Genomic DNA, 22,006 nt, shown 5'->3' with positions numbered 1-22,006 from the left:
TGGGTAAGCCCTGGCTGACCTGGCCAGCGCCTCCCGTCCTCAGGCCTCTCTCCAGTGCTCTCCCCGGAGAGCAGGGAGAGTCCACATTGCAGAGTGTTTTTAGATTGGAGTATGGGTCTCGTCAAATAAGAAGACTCTGTAGAGCTCATTTACTAGGACCCCCTAATCGACGAGTAAACTCAGCTTAAATGATGTACCCAAAGGTGGAGACTAAGCCTGGGGCAGAACTGGTCTCTTCGTTCCTATCCTAGTGCTCTTTCCAGATTACCATACATTGTTGTAAGGGGCTAAAAGTAGGGAAGTTAACTTTAAAGTTCTCTTTCTCCACCTCTTCTTTCTAACCAAATTCTATTTGGTTGACCTTCAGGGCTATGCAGAAAAACGTATTTTGAATTTAGACTTAAGGACGAGAACTAAATCTTACCCTATGTGTACCTTGTGTGTACTTCAGAGTCCATGTTACTCATCTGCCCCTCCAGGCAGCGTTGTGAGGTCAGTGGCTGAGCAGAGCGGGCAGGGCATAGGTTTTAGAGTCCAACAAGCCTCCGAACTCAGGCTCTGCCCATCGTAGCTGTGTGAACTTGGACAAAGTATCTACTCTCTCCACAACTTAGTTTCCACACGTGTGAAACGGGAACAACCATAGCATCTACTTCATCATATTTTCATGAAGATTTCATGGGATGGTACGTGTTATGCACAATGAAAAACCCAACAAATGTAGAAATTGTTAATCCCCTAGGAGGCATTTATTGTACCCTTTTTACGGATGAAGAAATTAAGGCTCAGAGAGGCTAAAGGGCTGTAGTCTCACAACTGGTTAGTAAGAGAGTCAGGATTCAGCTCAGCCTCCTTACACCACCTCTAGGGCACTTGCCACTCCGCTGCTGAGTGTCGATGGTTGAAGGTGGCTCTGGGCCACGGGTCAGAATGGTCTGTCCCTAGCATCACAGAATGACATGTTATTTATTAAGCCTTCACGTGCTCTGGTACTGGGAAATGGATGCTTCGGGGGTGAGGTAGGCTTCCATGTGCAGCTTTTTCATCAAGCAGTCTTTACACAGACACCAGCTAGGAAATGAAGGCTGGCACTAACCCCGAGCCCAAGCCCAGGGAAGTTGGGCTCAGGGGTTAGGTCAGAAGTCCTCGAATATTCTCAACTTTCCTTTCCTTTGGCAGTGCTTCCTTGATGCTCTGAGAATACTTTGTTTACCCTGCTATTAGAGCCTTCTTCACACTCTCTCATGTTACAGTATTATTGAGTGTCCATCTGATTTCCCCTTGGAACAGTGAGCTCCAAAGTGGGTTGCCTAAGATGATACAGTGAGATGTGGGAAGGAAATATGTGAACACTTGCTTTGATTTATTCTTTAAAATACTAAGAAAATTAAGCTTTACCAATATTTAAAGATTAGTACCGTATAACATATATAATTTTTAACAAATATGCAATTATTGGGAGTGCATGCTCAATATTTTTGATGGAGTGGAATGATGAAAAGAATTTGGACATAACTGTTCTAGAATGTAAGCCCCTCAAGGGCAAGAGATGTGCTTATTTCTGATTTGTATCCCAACTTCATCCTCAGTATCTAGCACTTAACCATTCCCCAAACAAATGAATTTGGCATCTGTATGAACTTGGCTGTCTTTCTTTGCTTTTTCCCCTCCTTTTGTCATCCATCTGCTATAATCCCATGTCTTGTTCAATATTCTGCCAAGACCTGAGCAAATAATAAAGCTGTGTTTGAGAAGTAAAGAGTGCAAGTGCTATGAGAAGGTTGAAAAGTACAAAACTGAAATAGAAATAAAAGCAAAAATAAACAAGTGGAACCTAATCAAACATAAGCTTTTGCAAAAGAAAGCATAAACAAAACAAAAAGCCTACAGAATGGGAGAAAATATTTTCAAACGATGTGACTGACAAGTGATTAAATTCCAAAGTATACAAACAGCTCATACAACTCAATAACAAAAAGAACAAACAACCCCAATCAAAAATTGGGCAGAAGACCTAAATAGACATTTCTATAAAGGAGACATACAGATGGCATACAGACATACAATATACATGAAAAGATGCTTAACATCGCTAACGATTAGAGAAATGCAAATCAAAACTACAATGAGGTACCTCCTCACACAGGTCAGAATGGCCATTATTAAAAAGTCTACAAATAATAAATGCTGGAGAGGGTGTGGAGAAAAGGGAACCCTCCTATACTGCTGTTGGTGGGAATGTAAATTGGTGCAGCCACTATGGAAAACAGTATAAAAACTAAAAATAGGGACTTCCCCGGCGGTCCAGTGGTTAAGGCTCCATGCTTCCATTGCAGGGGGCACAGGTTCTATCCCTGGTCGGGGAACTAAGATCCCATATAAAACACAGCATGGCCAAAAAAAAAAAAAAAAAAAAAACCCTAAAAATAGACTTACCATATGATCCTTCAATCCCACTCCTGGGCCTATACCCAGAAAAGATGAAAACTCTAATTCAAAAAGATACATGCACCCCAATGTTCACTGAAGCACTATTTACAATAGTCAAGACATGGAAGCAACCCAAATTTCCATCTACAGATGAATGGATAAAGAATATGTGGTACATATATACAATGGAATATTACTCAGCCATAAAAAAGAATGAAATAATGCCATTTGCAGCAACATAGATGGACCTAGATTATCATACTAAGTGAAGTAAGTCAGATGCAGAAAGACAAATATCATATGATATCACATGTGGAATCTAAAAAATGATACAAATGAACTTATTTACAAAACAGAAAGAGACTCATGGACATAGAAAACAAACTTATGGTTACAAAAGGGGAAAGGGGGAGGGGAATAAATTAGGAGTTTGGGATTAGCAGATCTAAGCTACTATATATAAAATAGATAAACAACAAGGTTCTATTGTATAGCACAGGGAACTATATTCAGTACCTTGTAGCAAATTATAATGGAAAGGATATGAAAATGAAAATATATACCTATTCAGTTATAAACGTATATATAGAACTGAATCACTTGGCTGTACAACAGAAACCAACACAACATTGTAAATCGACTATGCTTCAATTATAAATTAATTAATTAATTAAAAGTGCAAGGCTGAAAGTCCCAAAGAAGATACTTAATGGTAGTTTGATGCACACAACAGGCAAGAGTAAAACATCATGGAAGAACCATGGGCACAAAGTCAGATGTGGAGCACCAGCTCTGCTGTCTGAGAAATCAAGTGTGGTCTGAGCATCCGAATGTTTTCAAACTGAGCACTGCCTTCCCTCTTCCTCCTAAAGCTTCAGAAAACAACACAGCACAATACAATGAGCAAGGATCTTGGAGAAGTTTCAATTCTGTCACTCTCCCTGGCTGGGTGCTCTTGGGTGAGGCCCCTAACCGCTTCTCCCTCCTCTCCTCTCGGGAAAGTAGCTCTTTACCTACAAATGAGGCTGGACTACAGGATTATGGAGGTCCCTTCACGCTCTGAAGCAGCCGTGAATATAGATGAAGCTGGTGGTTTTCTACATGAGACAACTACACTTTGAGGGGCAGCGTGAGGCCCACTGGACCAAAAACATCACCTTACCCCCAGCCTTCCATGGTGCATGACATTCCCCCCTCAGACACTGTGTTTCTATGAGGGGCTTTACCAAACCACCAGTAACTACTGACATGCAGCCGCTTTCATTCAGTCTCAGCAATGTCCATTATATACATAGAGTGAGACAGCAAGTTATAAAAGACTTTGTATGTTGTATATATCTATAAATAAATATAAATATATGTGTTTATACCCAGCAAAAAAAACTGAGAGATACCCACCATACTTTTAACATTGATTATTTCTAGGGTGTAGGAGAGTGGAGAAGAGGGTAGAAATTTTATCATTTACTTTAAATCCTTCTATATTGTTAGCTTGTTTTTAATAAACTATTTTAATAATTAAAGATAAAATTGTTTTTAAAATAAAGCTTAGAAGTTCTATACAAATGTTTCAACAATAGTTGTAACAAGTGGCACGTGCTATTCAAGAAGAGGCTCTGCTAGAAACAAATCTGCATCTTTATACTTCATTAGAGCCCTTGCTAAAGTACTGAGTATGCACAGATTCTACAGAGGGTAGAGGCCCAGACTGGGAGGCCCTAATCACATCATCAAAACTCTCATTTAGTCATCTTGGGCAACTTGAATTTGCCCAAACTTAAGTTGAGTTTGGATTTCTCGACGATAAAACAAGGCTGTTAAACCAAATAACCTATAGGGACCTTTCTACTCTGAAGACCTATGGTTCTGAATACGGTGCATGCAAAGACCCAGCTAGGAAAGTGAGCACGACAGATGGCAGCCAGGAGAGAAGTTCTTACTTTCCTCCAAACCGAAGTGAAAATTGATGGAAAACTCTCTTCCTCCCCTACCCCTCTTTTCTTTGCTACAACCCGTTATCTAAACTTTCTGTATTTGGGACACACCCCACTTTATGGGCCCTGATGTGTTACAGAGACAACCCCCCTTTATAGAAGCTGAAAATATGTCTTAAATATGTCTTAATGCTCAGTGCAAGCACATTCATAGGATAAATTTCTGACAGTGAAGTTGCTGGGTCACAGGGTATAACTTTTTAATTTTGACAGATAGCACCAAACTATACTACAAGGAGATTGCATCAATTTTTAATCCTGCTAAAATGCTTTAAACTCCATGTCTCCCCATATTCTCACCCAATGAATGTGTGTTATTAGATTTTTACAGTGTTGCCATTCTGATAGGTAAAAAATGATTTCTTATTGTCTTAATGTTTATTCTTTAAACCATAAGTGAGTTTGAGTATTTTTCTTATATATAAAAAGAAAAAGCATTTTCTTATATGTACTATTTATTTACCTATGTATTCTATTCATGCCCTTTGCCTGTTTTTTTTTTTAAATTTATTTCTTTATTTGTTTATTGTTGGCTGTGTTGGGTCTTTGTTTTTGTGCGAGGGCTTTCTCTAGTTGCGGCGAGCGGGGGCCACTCTTCATCGCGGTGTGCGGGCCTCTCACTATTGCAGGCTCTCTTGTTGTGGAGCACAGGCTCCAGATGCGCAGGCTCAGTAGTTGTGGCTCACGGGCCTAGTTGCTCCGCGACATGTGGGATCCTCCTAGACCAGGGCTCGAACCCGTGTCCCCTGCATTGGCAGGCGGATTCTCAACCACTGTGCCACCAGGGAAGCCCTGCCTGTTTTTTAAATTGGATTTTGATTTGTTTTAAATTATTTTGTAAGAACTCCATATTTTAAGGGAACTAGCCCTTTTTCATATTTGTTACAAATATTTTTTCCCAATTTTTTTTTGGTTTTCTGACCTTGCTCACTTTACCCAATTTCTTTTTTTTTTTTTTTTTTGCCTCGCAGAAATCTCTAATTTTTATGGAGTCAAATTTGCCCATATTTTTGCTTAGAAGGCCTTTTGGGTGGGAAGCTTCTTACGGTCTCAACATCAAAGCTGCTTATTTAGAAAAACAACACTTGAGATTTCTGGTTGAAGACAGCAGATTAAACTCATGCACTGTGTTCTGATCCCTCCTAGAACTCAACCAAAAGTTAATGTTTGATGAAGTAACACATTCATGTGGTTCTAAAGCCAAAAAATGTAAAAAGGCACAGACCAAAATGTTTCCCTCATCCATGTCTCCCATTGGCCCAGGACCCACCTCCTTCCTGTTCATACGTAAGTGCTGTTACTAGTTTCTCATGTGTGTTTCCAGAGTTTCTTTATGCGTATGTAAGGCAATAAAAACTTAGGTAAAAGGATAAACCTACAAAGACAAAGAGAATGTGAAAGGGACAACAGCAGGATGACTTTAATAGCTGGAACGTAGATAAATGAGTGATAGCTGAATCAAGAGAAAGTTGAGTTCTAAGCCAGCAGAAGAGAAAGCTACGGCAACTTGCTTTACATTTCAATCCTCCATGTACCCAGCAATTGGAGACACCAGGTACTTTTGTGAGTAAAGTTGTGGTTAAAACAGTAGGCTGAGTTGAAATTCAGTTCAAGAAGCAGCGAGGTCCCTAGACCCCTTTTTCCCTTGCTGCTGTTAGGTGGACGGCCCCTTCCCTGCAGTGGCCAAAGAACAGAGGGTTTTTTTTTTTTCTTCTGATGGGAGAGCAAGACAGAGAGAGGACCAGGCACAGTTGTGCGAAAGGACAAAATACCAAAAACATTACCTAGAGACCCCCTGCCTTCTTCCCTTACATAGGTTGTACAATCCTGGCATCCAGCCAGGAGATAGGAAAGCATTCTCTAGGAGCCTGACACACTGGAGAGAGATGCCCTAAAGATCATTTGGAAACAGCAGCATCTCTGAGAGGATAAGAAAACAAAAAATTATTAATATCCTCAGAGAGATAAGAGGGGATAGTGCACACACGAAATAAGAATGGAAGGCTATTTTTTAAAGAAACATTTAGAGAACAAAAGCGAGATCTTAGAAATTTAAATATGATTGCAGAAATAAAAAAGCTCAGTAGAAGCTTTGGAAGGTAGAAAATAAAGCAGAGAGATGAGATATGGGAAATGGAAGATAAAGAGCAAAAGTAGTTTATTTTGGAGATGATCCCAGCAAACACCTGAAGGGCAGTAGGGAAGTGAAACAAGGAAACCAATATAACCAGCAAGTTACTGTGAATAGCTGTAACTTGATTCCTTTGGGGAACTCTGGGAGGCCAGTGTAGAAATCATGCCTCAATGTTACCCCCACTCAGGGCTGAGGAAGCTGGGATATTTATCTACCAATTCTCATTAAGGGCTGCCCCTAGGGAGGAGGGGGTTAATTCACCAATACTTCCTAAGCAAACCTTCACTGGCCAGAAAAAGCCCTCATGCAAAGGGACATCGTGCTGGTAATTTAGAATGCCTGGATTTAGTAGGTACCAAGAGAACATGGGCAGGCACTGAGGGCAGCTGTTCTATCTTTCCTGCACTGTTTCTTAGGAAACTACTGGAGGATGTGCTCCGCCCAAACAGTGGAGTGAATCAAGAAAGAGGAAGAGGTGGAATTGAGAGGGGACTTAAACAACTGGAGGACAGTAGGGATTCAATTAGTGGCATGCATAGGAAATCTAGGCAATTATTAACTCCAGAGAAAGCAAAATGTTTTCAGGAAAATGATTATAATTTATTATACAACACAGGTGTGAGTAGTATTTATTTGGTCAAAATAATGTAAATACTGTGTATCAACCTAATAATGATATAGCTATATAAGTCCAGGAAATATATGTGTGGGGGGGGGTATGGAAGGGGTGAAAGCTAAATCCCCATTTCCCACATTAGAAAGTCAATAGATTAAATGATGAAGGAGCTATTTGGAGATATGGTGAGTCAAAAAAAAGGATTAGTTAAAGCATTAGAAGTGATTTCCTCTGAGGAGTGAGAAGGGGGGCTGGGGAGTGGGGGGCTGCTATTTAGTAATGTAGAACTATTCAAGTCTTTAAACTATGTGCATATTTAATTTTGATATAAACAATAAAAATTGGTCATTTATCTTTTTTATTCTGCTATATGAAAAAGGGAGGAAGTGAGATGGAGAATGCACATCATTCCCAGCTGAGAAGGAAGCTGGGAAGGTAAAGTGAAACTTGTTTCTTGAGTCTATCAACCCAGCAAGGCCATTGTCTTTTCATCTCCTGTTGAGGCAGGGAAAAAAGATTATGAGCAACTGGGAAATTAAGACTTCAAAAATTTTAAAACAGCTGTTGATGCCAAACTGACCTGAAATCTGGGGCTGACCTAGGAGGATTTTGACCCAAGGAAATGATCCAGGTAATTGCAAAGAAATAATTCTACCAAATCAAAAAATAAAAACAACATTACATTAAGGGGGATAGTAATAGCACTAAAGTGTCAGTGGAGTGAATTCTTAATTGTGTTTGGATAGACGCTTCTTGAAATTTTACTTTAAATGCCTATTACCTTAAAATCCAAACTTTAAAAATATGACTATTTTGATTTATAATTTTCATTTAAAGAAAACATAGAAATGCTTTCTACAGAGTTTTGCTTAGCCATCTCTATGACTGAAATCACATTGTTTAGGTCCATGGCCCCATGAAGACACCAGAGTCTGCCACCTTCTACTGCAGGCTAAATATCCATGGGGATGAGGCCTCTTGAAAGCTGACTCAGTCCTCTTTTCTCATCCTGGCTTCAATCTCTCACCATTGGATCCTTCTCCTCAGCCTAGAAAAATGCTCAAACATTACCCAGCTAAAATAAAAAATGATCAAAGAAGAAATTCTCACTTTAGCTATCACCCCGACTTTCTCTTTTCCTTCATCATAGTACTTCTAAAAAGAACACACGCTAACTTCCTTTTCTTCCTTTACTTCCTCACCACATGCTGCCTCTTCACCTTGCGCAATCTGGCTTTCACTCCGACCATCGCACTGAACCTGCTACCTCAGAGGTCTCAGGACTTCCTACCTGCTAAACCCTTGGTCCTATCTAGTCCTCATCTTCTTCAACCTCTCTAAGCCTTTGATTTTTGTTTTTGTTTTTGTTTTTTTTCGATACTGAGGCCTCTCACTGTTGTGGCCTCTCCCGTTGCGGAGCACAGGCTCTGGACACGCAGGCTTAGCGGCCATGGCTCACGGGCCCAGCCGCTCTGCGGCATGTGGGATCTTCCCGGACCAGGGCATGAACCCGTGTCCCCTGCATCGGCAGGTGGACTCTCAACCACTGCGCCACCAGGGAAGCCCTAAGCCTTTGATTTTTAAAACCTCTTCCTGCTAGCTCTCTGTCTCTGTCTCTCTCGATTCCCTTCCTTCTTCGATATTCTGCACCTCTCACACTTCCTGGTTTTCCCACCTCTCTTAGTCTCTCTTTGGCCGCCCTCTCCTCCACCCACCTCTGAAGAATAGGCATCCCCAGAGATCCACTGACTCCCCGCCGGATCTAGCCTCTGTCTCCCACCTCATGTGTACCCTGTCTCCCTTGCTCACTACACTCTGGTCACACTGACTTTTCCTTCAGCTCCTCTAATGCACCAGCTCTTACTTCCTTAGGGCCTCTTCCCTCTACCTGGACCGCTCTTCCCCACCCCTCCATCTAGCTATATCCAGCTTGACTTTTAGGTCTCGGCTTCCTATCACTTCCTCATGCTGCTCCTCCTGAATGGCCTCCCCACCCCATCCCCACAAAACTAAATCTGCTTTCCCACTTCTTGGTCTTAGAAATCATTTTTTTTCTTCAAAATATTTTTACAGTTTGTAATCACAGGCTTTCGTTTCATTATACGTTAATTTGCTTAAATATCTACCTTTCTCTCCAGAGTGTCAATTCCATGAGGACAGGAACCGTGTCAGTTTTGTTTACCACCTTATACTTAGCATTCAGTACCATCCCTTGAACAGTAAATACTAATTTTTGTTGAATGAATGAATGAGTGAATGAATGAAGTGATTTCTTCATGCCAGGCACTACAGTTAATTCTTTACATAAGTCACCTCATTTTTATTCTCACATCAACCCATATTCAACCCCTATTATCAGGCAAGGAAACTGAAGCTTAGAAAGACTGAGTAACGGTACCCAAGATCTTACAGGAGAACGAGTGTCAGAGCTAGAATTTGAAAATACGTTTCTCTGACTCTATGTAGGACTTCTTAATGATCATGTTATAGGGCTTCCTAGTTGACAAACCTTCTACATCCACCTTCCAAAAATGCCCTCACGCTTATGCCTTCTTGATGGTTTTCAAGCTTCCTCTTGTGTTCTCCTCCCCGAATCTGTTCCAAGCTGGATACTGGTGCCTGGTGGGGAACTGGTCCTGGAGGAGACCGGGTTGTCCTGGCAGCTTTCCTTTTCTAACACATGTTTCTGAGAAGCCCTCAGAAAACCTGTGAGGCAGGCAAACCGTGATGCTGATCAGTGTTCTGACCGCTCTCCTGCACTTTCTATATTCTCTTCTCACTTCCTGCCTTCTCCCCATGGCTTTGGGTTCCTCCCCATTGCGGTGCCCCACTCAGGTCTTCTCTCCCTGCCCACACACGCCCTCTGCATATTTTAGTCCCTTTTGCTGACAAAAATGTACCCATCCTGGAAAATGTTCTCAATAGAATGGTAAGTGAAAATAACAAAGTAAGATCAAATATTGTATGAATAGTTGCTATGAGTTGAGTTTTATCTCCCCTCAATTCATATGTTGAAGTCCTAAGCCCCAGTAACTCATTTGAAAATAGGGTCATCGTTACTGTAATTATTCAAGTTAAAATGAGGTCATATTGGAGTAGGGTGGGTCCCTACTCCAATATGACTGTTGTTCTTATAAAAAGAACACAATGTGGAGAGACAGACACGCACCCGGGGAGAACACCATATAGAGATAAAGGCAGAGATTGGCAGCAGAAGCCAAGGAACGACAAAGATTCCAGAAAGCCACCCGAAGCTAGGGGAAAGGCCTGGAACAGATTCTCCCTCATGATCCCAAAAGGAACCAACTCTGCCAACACCTTGATCTTAGATTTCTAGCCTCCAGAACTGTGAGACAATACATTTCTGTTGTTTAAGCTGCTCAGTTTGTGGTACATTGTTGTGGCAGCCTTAGCAAACTCATAGAAATAGTATAATCCCAATTTTGTTAAACAAAACAAACTTGTGTATGTTAGGGATTCTCCTTCTCCTCTCTTATCTCTCTCTCTCTCTCTCTCTCTCTCACACACACACACACACACATACACACAAATCAAAGAAAATATATACAAAAGTGTACAGTGGTTCTTTTGGGGAGGTGGATGATGAGTAATTTTGCTTTGTATTTTTCCCTGCACCTTTAGGTATTTTCTCAATTCTCTTACATCTCTGCAATATTACTTATGATCACGTAGAAGAATCCTCTAGCTTCATCTGTAATTTGAGAACAGCCATACCAATCTTCCAGGATTGTTGTGAGGATTAAAGTGTCTGACACACAGTATGTCAGTTGGTGTCTCTAGACTAGGGAGGGCAGCTCCGAAGAAGTAAAGCCGGGCATAACAGCCTGTGGCTCTTCTGTTCATCCTTAGGGGACTGCTCAGTTCACAAAAGGAGGGTTTGCCAAGGCTGCTGAGCATTGGTCTCCTCGTGTGGTAGAGGTGGATATGGGGAGTGGGATGGCACAAAGGAGCTGGCTGGATGCCTTGGGCTTGGGAGGGTCGGCAAAGAAAAGAGAGGTTGGAAGGTTGATTGGAGGAAGATTGATTAAATGGGGATAACAGTCCATTTGGGGTAATGTTTCTCGGTTTGGGGTGGGGGTCAGATGGGGCGACTGAAAAGGAAAGAGGGACCAAGATAAAGTAGAAAACATAGTCAGGAAGTTGAGCAATTCCCTCCAACAGGAAGAATGCCCTGCCTCCTCATTTCTTCTCTGAAAACACTCCGGGAATGGTGTGGGCAACACAATTTACTTATAACTTTCCACAGCCCATGGGAAGATGTTCTTTCCTGAGGAAGGTTGTCCCCCAAACATCCCCTTTCTATCCAGACCTGTGATAAGATGTTCTTTTCTGGAGACTGTTTAGGTAGATGCTACTAAAACATTTAGCTTTGCCTCTGACTTATCTTAGCAGGAAGGGTGAATTGTCCTGAATCTTGAATTTAGCCATGTATGACTTCAAACTAATCCTTGGTCTCCAAAAACTGGGGGCTTTTTTACTTCTTCATACTCAGCTGTGTCTTTTCTATCCCCACGCGAAATCCCAGCAACTTAGGGAAAAATTGGGTCCCCACAAATGATATTCACAATTCATGCCCTTATGGGAGGTCACTGATGGCTTTTGCCCACTCCTCTTGCCAAAACCTTCATGTCCCCGTTCATTTTATACCTGCAAGTTTCTGTAGCAACGTGGGAAACAGTTATACTATTTAATAGTGAAAAGAAGACAACACAAAAATTGCATGTAAATTATGATTCTGGCAATGTAAAAACAAATAAACAAATAAAAAATACACACACACATACAAGGACAATAGGCCTAGAAGAAAACAAACTAAATAATTAATAATGGTTATGTTAGAGTACTAGGATTGTGGACTTTTTTCTTATTCTTTATTGATCTAAAATTTTTAATGTAACAGAAAAATGCTTTTATAATTAAGAAACAGACTTATTAAGATTAGGTAAAGGGCAGATTGAATAAGGAAGTCTGATAAAATAAATAAAACAGGAAAGCTAATTATAGATAAGGTTTTCTGGAAGTAAATATACATAGCTCTCAGCTCAGTGTATGTGAACCAATGGAGAAATATGACCACAGAATTCTTATGGAAGACAGTTAACCACACGTCAGCCTGTCTACTTTGAGAATGAACAAAAGGAAGAACAACACAAGACTTCAGACTGCCTGGCATTTGAGAAGAGCTGGAGAGCTAGGAGTCCAGGCACATTAGAGGTTTGGGGGCTATAGAGACACTGTGAAGAAGTTACCAAGTGTGGAGGTTTCCGGGAAGTGCTTCAAGCATGACATGGTGAGGCCCTGATACTGTTTATTTTTAGAACTCCTGTTGAGAGGAGCATCTTTCACCTCTCACTAAATTAACTATGCTCCTTGGAACTATGGACATCTTTCTGCTGTAGCAGCAATAGGATCAAAGCACGTGTTTAGAAAGAGAAGTGAAAAACACCAGATGTGAGCAAAACCACAAGGGGAATTTCAGACAGGCAACGTGCACCAGATTACCCAATTTGGAATGTGGCCCAGGCCCCAGGACAGGCAGACCCTCTGAGGATCAGGCTGGAGAGACAGAGGTTATTGATCCTGATTTAAGCCAAATGCTGCTAACTTGATTGGTGACCTGCTCCAGCCATTGACCTCCTCCAAACCACTTTCACCATCTGTAAAATGGAAGGACTGGCTCATTTCCCCCCAGGAACAGCTAATGGAAACCATACTAAAAACTAGAGGTAATAATGAGGCATGATCTTGTGATCTTGAAGACTGGTGGTAAATTGTATTTGAATATATAAATACCACAACGTATACACACTTACAGCGTGTACGGGAAGGATGTGTATAAAAAACGTGGGATTAAAGACTGTGTCATATCAGTTCACAAAGTAAATAATCTACATGTTGACAATTGTAGGAAGTGTGACAGGAATTTTTTTTCCCCCTCTCACTCATAGCTTTTTAGGTCTCCTGGGGTCGCCCCAGATGTAGACTAAAGCATACTACCTAGTACATAGTGCTGAATAAATGTTAGATCCAGATACAGCTTAAGCTTCAAATTCCAGCTTTCTTTATCACTTAGTTGTATGTAGCCTTGGGTAAGTTACTCCATAGCTTGGTACCTTGGTCTACCCTTCTGTAAAATGGGGATAAAACTAATATCTACCTCCTGGACTTGTTGTGAAGATTAAATAAAGTAGTATATCTAAAGAGCTTAGAGGAGTGCTAGGTGGATGTTAGTTATTATTATCTTCCAAAACCTTCAATGTGGACTTTAAAACTCTCTGCATTTCTTTGTTCATCTCAGTTTTCTCATCCAAATGTTTCCAACATTCTTGCTCCATTTAATAATATTTCCTGTCTTATTAAGCTATGTAGGGCACTGCTCCCTCCAGACTTTAAAGCAGTCTTACTCACCCTCCACCAAAGGCATTAATTTATTCCTATTTATGCCAGCTTTTTTTTTTTTTTTTTTTTTTTTTTGCGGTATGCGGGCCTCTCACTGCTGTGGCCTCTCCCGTTGCAGAGCACAGGCTCCGGACACACAGGCTCAGCAGCCATGGCTCACGGGCCCAGCCCTCCGCGGCATGTGGGATCTTCCCGGACCGGGCCACGAACCCGTGTCCCCTGCATCGGCAGGCGGACTCTCAACCACTGCGCCACCAGGGAAGCCCTGCCAGCTCTTTTTTTAACAACAAAATTTTCCTACTTATTGAATGGAGAAAAAGTTCACAACATATTCTTTTTTTTTTTATTATTGGGGTATAGTTGCTTTACAATGTTGTGTTAGTTTCTGCTGTACAGCAAAGTGAATCAGCTATACGTCTACATATATCCCCTCCTTTGGGGGTTTCCTTCCCATTTAGGTCACCACAGAGTTCCTTGTGCTATACCGCAGGCTCTCATTAGTTATCTATTTTATACATAAGAGTGTATACATGTCAGTCCCAATCTCCCAGTTCATCCCACCCTCCCTTTCCCCCACTTGGTGTCCATACATTTGTTCTCTATGTCTGTGCCTCTGTTTCTGCTTTGCAAATAGGTTCACCAGTACGATTTTTCTACATTCCATATATATGTGTTAATATACAATATTTGTTTTTCTCTTTCTGACTTACTTCACTCTGTATGACAATCTCTAGGTCCATCTACGTCTCTACAAATGACCCAATTTCATTCCTTTTTATGACTGAGTAATATTCCATTGTATATATGTATCACATCTTATTCATCCATTCATCTGTAGATGGACATTTAAGTTGCTTCCATGTGCTGGCTATTGTAAATAGTGCTGCAATGAATATTGGGGTGCATGTGTCTTTTTGAATTATGGTTTTCTCAGGGTATGTGCCCAGCAGTGTGATTGCTGGGTCATATGGTAGTTCTACTTTTAGTTTTTTAAGGAACCTCCATACCATTCTCCATAGCAGCTGTATCAATTTATATTCCCACCAACAGTGCAGGAAGGTTCCATTTTCTCCACACCCTCTCCAGCATTTATCGTTTGTGGGGTTTTTGATGATGGCCATTCTGACTTGTGTGAGGTGATACCTCATTGCAGTTTTGATTTGCATTTCTCTAACAATTAGCAGTGTTGAGCATCTTTTCATGTGCCTCTTGGCCATCTGTATATGTCTTCTTTGGAGAAATGTCTATTTAGGTCTTCTGCCCATTTTTTGATTGGGTTGTTTGTTTTTTTCATACTGAGCTGTATGAGCTGTTTGTATATTTTGGAGATTCATCCCTTGTCAGTTGCTTTGTTTGCAAATATTTCCTCCCATTCTGAGGGTTATCTTTTCATCTTGTTTATGGTTTCCTCTGCTATGCAAAAACCTAAGTTTCGTTAGGTCCCATTTGTTTATTTTTGTTTTTATTTTCATTACTCTAGGTGGTGGGTCAAAAAAGACCTTGCTGTGATTTATGTCAAAGAGTGTTCTTCCTATATTTTCCTCTAAGAGTTTTATAGTGTCTGGTCTTACATTCATGTCTTTAATCCATTTTGAATTTATTTTTGTGTATGGTGTTAGGGAGTGTTCTAATTTCATTCTTTTACATGTAGTTGTCCAGTTTTCTCAGCACCACTTATTGAAGAGACTGTCTTTTCTCCATTGTATATACTTGCCTCCTTTGTCATAGATTAGGTGACCATAGATGTGTGGGTTTATCTCTGGGCGTTCTATCCTGTTCCATTGATCTATATTTCTGTTTTTGTGCCAGTACCGTACTGTCCTGATTACTGTAGCTTTGTAGTATAGTCTGAAGTCAGGGAGCCTTATTCCTCTAGCTGTTTTTCTTTCTCAAGATTGCTTTGGCTATTCGGGGTCTCTTGTGTTTCCATACAAATTGTGAATTTTTTTGTTCTAGTTCTGTGAAAAATGCCATTGGTAGTTTGATAGGGATTGCATTGAATCCGTAGATTGTTTTGGGTAGTAGAGTCATTTTCACAATGTTGATTCTTCCAATCCAAGAACATGGTATATCTCTCCATCTGTTTTTGTTGTCTTTGATTTCTTTTATCAGTATCTTATAGTTTTCTGAGTACACGTCTCTTGCCTCCTTAGGTAGGTTTATTCCTAGGTATTTTATTCTTTTTGTTGCAATGGTAAATGGGATTTGAGTCAATTCCTATGTTGACCCCACAACCAAAAGTCTATGAAGCATCATTACATCCTCTGTTCTCCCATCTTGGGTTTCTTACATAACAAGATGCGCTCTTAACCAGAGCTGTCCCAGTAAAGATTAAAAAATATGGTTTTTCTCCTCTTTAGTAGAAGTTGTCAGTCACAGTGTAAAATAGGGAATCACCTTGGAATCACTAAGCATGGCTATCTTTAGAGGGATGGGGCAAGGAGAGGAGTCATGTGTATAATGAAATCCCCCACCCCACCCTTTGGTGAAAAGTTGTCATTAGAGAGAAAGAGGGATGTGGTAGTGGGTCCAGGATGGCAGACAATGGAATTCATCCTGGATCATGTATCCAGGAAGTGGCTGTATATGAGACCAGGAAAAAAGAAAAAACAACCTGATCAGTGAGAGTTACAATATTATGGGGGGAAAATGGAGTGGAATGTTGAGGAATCCCTTTCCCTAAAGTACCAATGTGGATGGACCCTACTTTGGCACCCCTGGAGCAGCAGAGAAAGGACTCAGACACCACAACCCTTCCCTGGACGTTTGCTGCAGTTTCACCAGCACTAGTATCATTCCTTTCCAGGAGCACTTGGTCTTCCACCAGCACCAAGTTTGATTATGTGATCATTGTTATTGTCCTTATCATTACCACCTTCAAATCACTTAAGCTTTTTTCATCCCTCCACCATCTCGTCTTCTAGGGTGCTTTTACTACACTGTCATAGGGGTCCCTAAAGATGATTTAACTCCATAGAAACATTTGAACCCCTATTATACAAGGCTAAATTCTGGGGAACACAAAGATGAGTAATATATGGTCACTGCTCTCAAGGAGCTACTAACACATGATTTAGGTAGATTTAAATTGCTAACTAACATTTAATCCAGTGATGACCTAGGTTACCCTAATTATCTTCCCTATGGGCCTGCCTCGTCCAGTTCATTTTTTAACACGTATTTATTGACTGTGTGGTAGGCACTGGGCTAGCCTTAGGGTGCAACAACAAATAAACATCATCCTTACCTTTAGAAAGCATAACTACAGTGTGAAAGTACTAGGCTTGATGGTATACCTGGCTGACTACAAAAGGAATAGGTAACACTTAGTATACCTGTCTCTCCTCCTGTAGAGTGAGGTACACTCCACTATAGTACTTCACTCTCCCAGCCATCATGCAGTGAAGTTACAGTTTAGACGTGTTACGTGCTTCTTTGAGTCCAACTTCAGAGGCACCTGAGAAGAGGAGGGAGCAGGACAGATCTCCATACAATGGTGAGTAGCTGGGACCTCCACATCCTGTGCTCCTCACCAACATTCTCATCTTCCCCAGTCTCAGGAATCCAGTACCCTTCATACTACCCCCTGATTCTATATGGGTTAGAAGCTTTTAAATAGATAAATGTGAAATATCTTTGGTTTCTTAACGAACACCCTTCAATAATTGAGGGTAATGTCAATTATATAAATATTAAGCTTCCAAGGAAGGGAAGGACTTCTAAGGAAATGTTTTCCTTATTGGGAGAAGCATTTAAGATGAAGGTAAGTATCAAACTTCCATTGATGGTGATAAAACTACTTCTTATAATATTAAGGTATACAGCTGATCAAATAAGGGCGGTAGTAAATCTCCTCAGGTCCTCTGCCCACTCAGAATAAGACCTCAAGACATGCAGGAATGACTCACTGTGACAAACTCAGACAACTATTGATTAACTGTGCTCACAGAGCAGCGTGATATTAGAATAGGAAGGAACATCATAGATTGTATTGGATTACTGGCACATGCATAAAATTTGGAATCAGATGGTCCTAGGTTCAATTTTCAGCTCAGATTCCCTTTGCCATCTGGGCCTGGGGCAATTTACTTAGCTTCTCTGCCCCTTTATTTTCTCATCTGCATAATGCAGACCAAAATTTTTGTCAAGCAGTGTTTTTTTAAAGGACTAAATAAAGTGACATAATTGAAGGCACTTGGCAAAGAGTGGGCACCCTGTAAATGCTCGTTTCTTCCTTTTATTTTACAGATGAGGAACTAAAGCCTGAAAAATTGATCTAACTTGCCTGATTAACCAATGTCATCCCTGGACTAAAGCCCCTGGCTTCCTGACTCCGAGTCCAGCTGTCTTTCTATCATTTCCATAATGGAAGTTGAGCAAAGATAATCGAAAACGCATTTACCCCTGGTTTTCTAAAGCTTGAGAGGGATGAAATAAAAAGAGAGGAGGAGGCTGAAGTGGGGTGAAAGGTGTAAAAAGCAGATTTACTTCCCCGGTTTTGCATTACTTTCCTGAGTTTACATTGCTTGAGCACACACCCCCTGATGGTGGAGGGAAGTGGTAGAGCGTAGCCAACATGGGATTAAAGATTGCATTACATCAATTCACGGAGTAAATAATCTACATGTCCACGATGGAAGGGAGTGTGAGAGGGTGTCTTTTTCCTTCTCTCACATATAGTTCTTTAGGTCTCCTCCGGCCACCTCAGATCTAGACTAATTTTCCAGAAGGTCCTACATAACCCTTCTCTCCAGGGCTCCAAGCTTGCTAGTGTGTGGATTTGGCAGAGAAGTGCAAACTGAAAAGGTTATGCATAAAAAATCACTTGTGACCTGAAAATTATTTCAGTGTGGGGTTGGTGCTCCACGTGGTTGAGTAGAAAGAGCCCTGGGCCAGAGACGGGATGCCTGACTGCTTCCCCAGCCCTGCCACTAACTAGCTGGGGGGCCCCAGAAGAGGAAGTTAACCTCTCTGCGCATCTGTTTTGTAACCTATAAAATGTCATCAAAAACAGTTACCACATTTTATTTTCCTTTATCCTCACAAGAACTCCCCAAGGTAGATAGGACTCTTCCCATATTAGAGGTGAAGAAATAGAGGCTTAGAGAATTGTGACCTGCCCAATATCATTCAGCTAGTAAGTGGCAGAATCTAACAGACATTGGACTTGAGCACAGAATGTACTCTTAACCTCCAAGATAGACTACCTATATTTTGATGGGAGAAATGGATAGTAACGTTTCAAAGCACTTTAAAGGAGTTCAAGCAAATGTTTATTACAATCATTCAGAGGGGTTATAATCCCAAGGAGGTGCCTGTACTCAAGTCATTTTCAGCTCATTGACTTTCTTATTCATTGCTTTTCATGTGGATCTGAGAGTATCAAACCACCGTTATCCTCTTTCACCTCATTTGTTTTTGGTGTCAGTTCTCCTCCCACACTGGCTGCTTTCAGGGCCAGCCAGCGCCACTTCTTGCCAAGTGGAGTGTAAGTGTAGGAAGCCACACTCACACACTCACAAGCAAGCACACAAATGCCCACGATCATCAACACACGCACGCGCACACACATACATTCATATCACTTTGTACGCACATCCATGGTTTCAGATCCTGACAATTTAAGAGTTTGTCATTATTATGACAGTGCATATATCATGTACAAATAATTTCCCAGAATCGGGCTTTGGAGTGAAAAATGCTATGATAAAGTGATAGAAAGTGGAGGGATATGTACTAAGGAGAATACCAAGAAACTTAGACCCTTCTGGCTTCAGCGCCAACCTTGAATTCTGCTATACGCTTATGAATCTCTCCCAGCTCATTCAGCGTCCTTGAAAGGCCCTTACCCTTGGTGGGCAACAGGTTTGACAACTCAGTGTCTCTTCATGAGCTGATTCTGAGCTTTCACTCTGTTGTCTACATATGTGTTCCGGGCAGTGGTCGCCATCAGACTGTAAACTTCAGAGGTTCGGGATCACATCTGTGGAATTCTCTCTTCAGTGGTTTGGCACTACATGCAATTAGCTCTTTGGTGATGACAACACTTCATTCTTGCTACTGCTTTTTGTTTGGTTTGCTTAGGAGGCAGACACAAAAGATTTTGATCCTCATTTAATTATGTATAGCCCAGAACTGTTATGGCATTTCACAAATGAATTTATTCATTGCACATGCACTTGTGAACACCATGGTAATAGTATGTCATTTTTGCATTCACCCTTAATGTTTACAAAGCATGTCCATGATTAGTGTCACACCCAGACTTCCCTTTGAGATGGTAGAAAGGGATAAAAATATTACCTACTTCATGAGGATTAAATTTGTGAGGATTAAATGCAATAGACTACTTAGCACTGGGGGCTGGCACAGAGCAAACAGTATTAGATGTTACTATTAGTACATGACTGGCCCATATTACTGATGAGGACCCACAGCTCAGAGAGGCTAAGTTACTTGTTCAGGTTGTACAGTTAAGTGGTGGAATTCAGTTAAGAATCTAAGTGTCCAGACTCCAAGCCCATTTTAGGAAATTATCAGTTGACACTGCAATCATGGAAGGAAAAAAGCAGAGCCTCAGAGGAAGAGCATTCCTGACAGTTTTATGGTGGGTGAGTAGCCAGAAGTGTTTAGAGATAAAGCACTGCTCAAGGGGTGGTGGGGGAGAGACAAGGCCCAGGCCAGGCACCACAAGCAGCTGTGCTATTCATTTTTGGTTCTGCAAATGCTGTCTTCCCTCAGCACCTTCACATATATTGTCCTCTTTCCCGCCTGCCTTCCCTCCTCTCCCCCATCTTTCACCTGAATAACGCTCCAGGCTTCCAGGCTCAACACAAACAGCTCTTCATGGAGGCTTTCCCGAGCCTGGTCTAGGTTTTCACCTCCTGATACAGGGACCCACAGCTCCCTGAATGCCTTCTTGTGAGAATACTTGTCCAATCTCTCTCCCCAGCTGGAATGTAAGCAGTGAGAAATCATCAACTTTATCCTGCTTGCTGGCTGATGTACCTCCAGCCCCTTTATGGTGTCTGGCACATTGGTTAAATGCAGAGCAGGTACTGGCCAATACAAAGATGGAGGGGAAGAAGATTAAGAAAAAATTGAGAAGACACCAACCAGAACTTCAAATGTTTTACCATTTTGCCACAGATACACTCTGAGCCACAGATACACTCCTCTGTTGGAGGAGTGAGGAAATGTAGACTGGGCAACTGGAAGGAACTGAAGGAAAGACTCCAACATACAAGAAAGGCATGGAGCAGCAAATCAAAGTAAAGAGTAACAAACACGGGGAAGGGCCCATCCTAGCCCCAATCTTCGGCAAATGAATGAAAGGGGGCTGAGAACAAGACACTTCTCAGCCTCTTGTTGGCTGCCTTTTGCTAGAAAGAGATCAGGACTCCTGCTCTCTACAGATGACTGACTACAGAATACAGAGGGGAAGAGGGAGGGAAGGAGAGTTTCCACCAGGGTGAGGTATTTCTGACTCTGCCTTGTTGACAGCAAACAGTGGCGGTAGTGGGACTTTTGACAGGAAGTGTCCATCTCTGGGGGAGTCAGGATCGGGCCAGGAGGCAGAGCAACCCTGGCACCCTAAAGCCCTGGCTTTTTCCCCTCTGCACTCTGGTGCAGGAACCTCCACATCTCTCATGCCTCTTTAGGGCAGCAGGGGGAGGACGCGAGGCCAGCCTTCAGCAGGGACCATTTCGTTTACATTCCCACCCCTCGGCCCTGGGAAGCCCCGAGTTCCCACACTCACTGAGGCAGGAAGGTCGCCACGGACACCTCATCTGTCTGGGTTGCTGACTAACTACAGATAAGCAGCAGCTGCTGCATCCACATTGGATGCAGATTGCCCACCCTGGAACCAGGCAGAGAAGGGCCAACCTCTGCTCACTGGGGGGTGGGGGATCACAGGGCCTCCAGGACCGTCTGCTGCAGCTGAGGCCCAAAGACCGCGGGGTGGGGGGTGGGGGTGGCCCGAAAAACTCGCTTTGGTGGAGCTGCTGGACGGGACCAAGGAAAGGCAGGTCTTAGGTGTGCCTACCCCATGGCACAAATCCAACCCGACAGCCGTCGAGCACTTGACAGTTTTACAGTACTCTGCTGCATACTTTTTCTCACATCACTCTGACCACCACCCGTGAAGAACACAGAGCAGGTGTTTTTGTGTCCATTTTGCAGATGAGTAAACAGCCTCAGGATGTTTGAGAGACTTGCCCAAGTTCTCACAGCTAGTCAGTGGTAAAAGCCGTTTTGTCACGGCCTGTTTGGAGGGTCTTTCCATTACTATGCGTGCACAAAACAAGCCAAGTGGACAAGCTCCAATTTTTATCTCTGAAAGAAAAATCCTCCTCCTGGGTTTAACCTGTCTTCCACCCAGCCTGGGGTGTAGTGAGAAACACTTCAGTC

At 42.0% G+C, this 22,006-nt stretch overlaps 1 protein-coding gene across 1 annotated transcript in view; it reads left to right on the top strand.

The window, feature by feature from the left end:
* The window catches only part of SEC22B (SEC22 homolog B, vesicle trafficking protein), a 63,014-nt gene extending 45,043 nt beyond the window's left edge, over positions 1-17,971 (top strand). The window contains exon 5 of the mRNA XM_067727450.1: positions 17,843-17,971. Coding sequence (XP_067583551.1) covers positions 17,843-17,874 — 32 coding nt within the window. The 3' untranslated portion in view covers positions 17,875-17,971. The remainder of the gene's footprint in view (positions 1-17,842) is intronic.
* Positions 17,972-22,006: the final 4,035 nt, after the last annotated feature.

Source organism: Pseudorca crassidens, chromosome 2 (assembly GCF_039906515.1).
Source record: "Pseudorca crassidens isolate mPseCra1 chromosome 2, mPseCra1.hap1, whole genome shotgun sequence".
NCBI lineage: Eukaryota > Metazoa > Chordata > Mammalia > Artiodactyla > Delphinidae > Pseudorca > Pseudorca crassidens.
The sequence above is the reverse complement of the archived record's forward strand: the minus strand, read 5'-3'. Positions and strand labels throughout refer to the sequence as shown.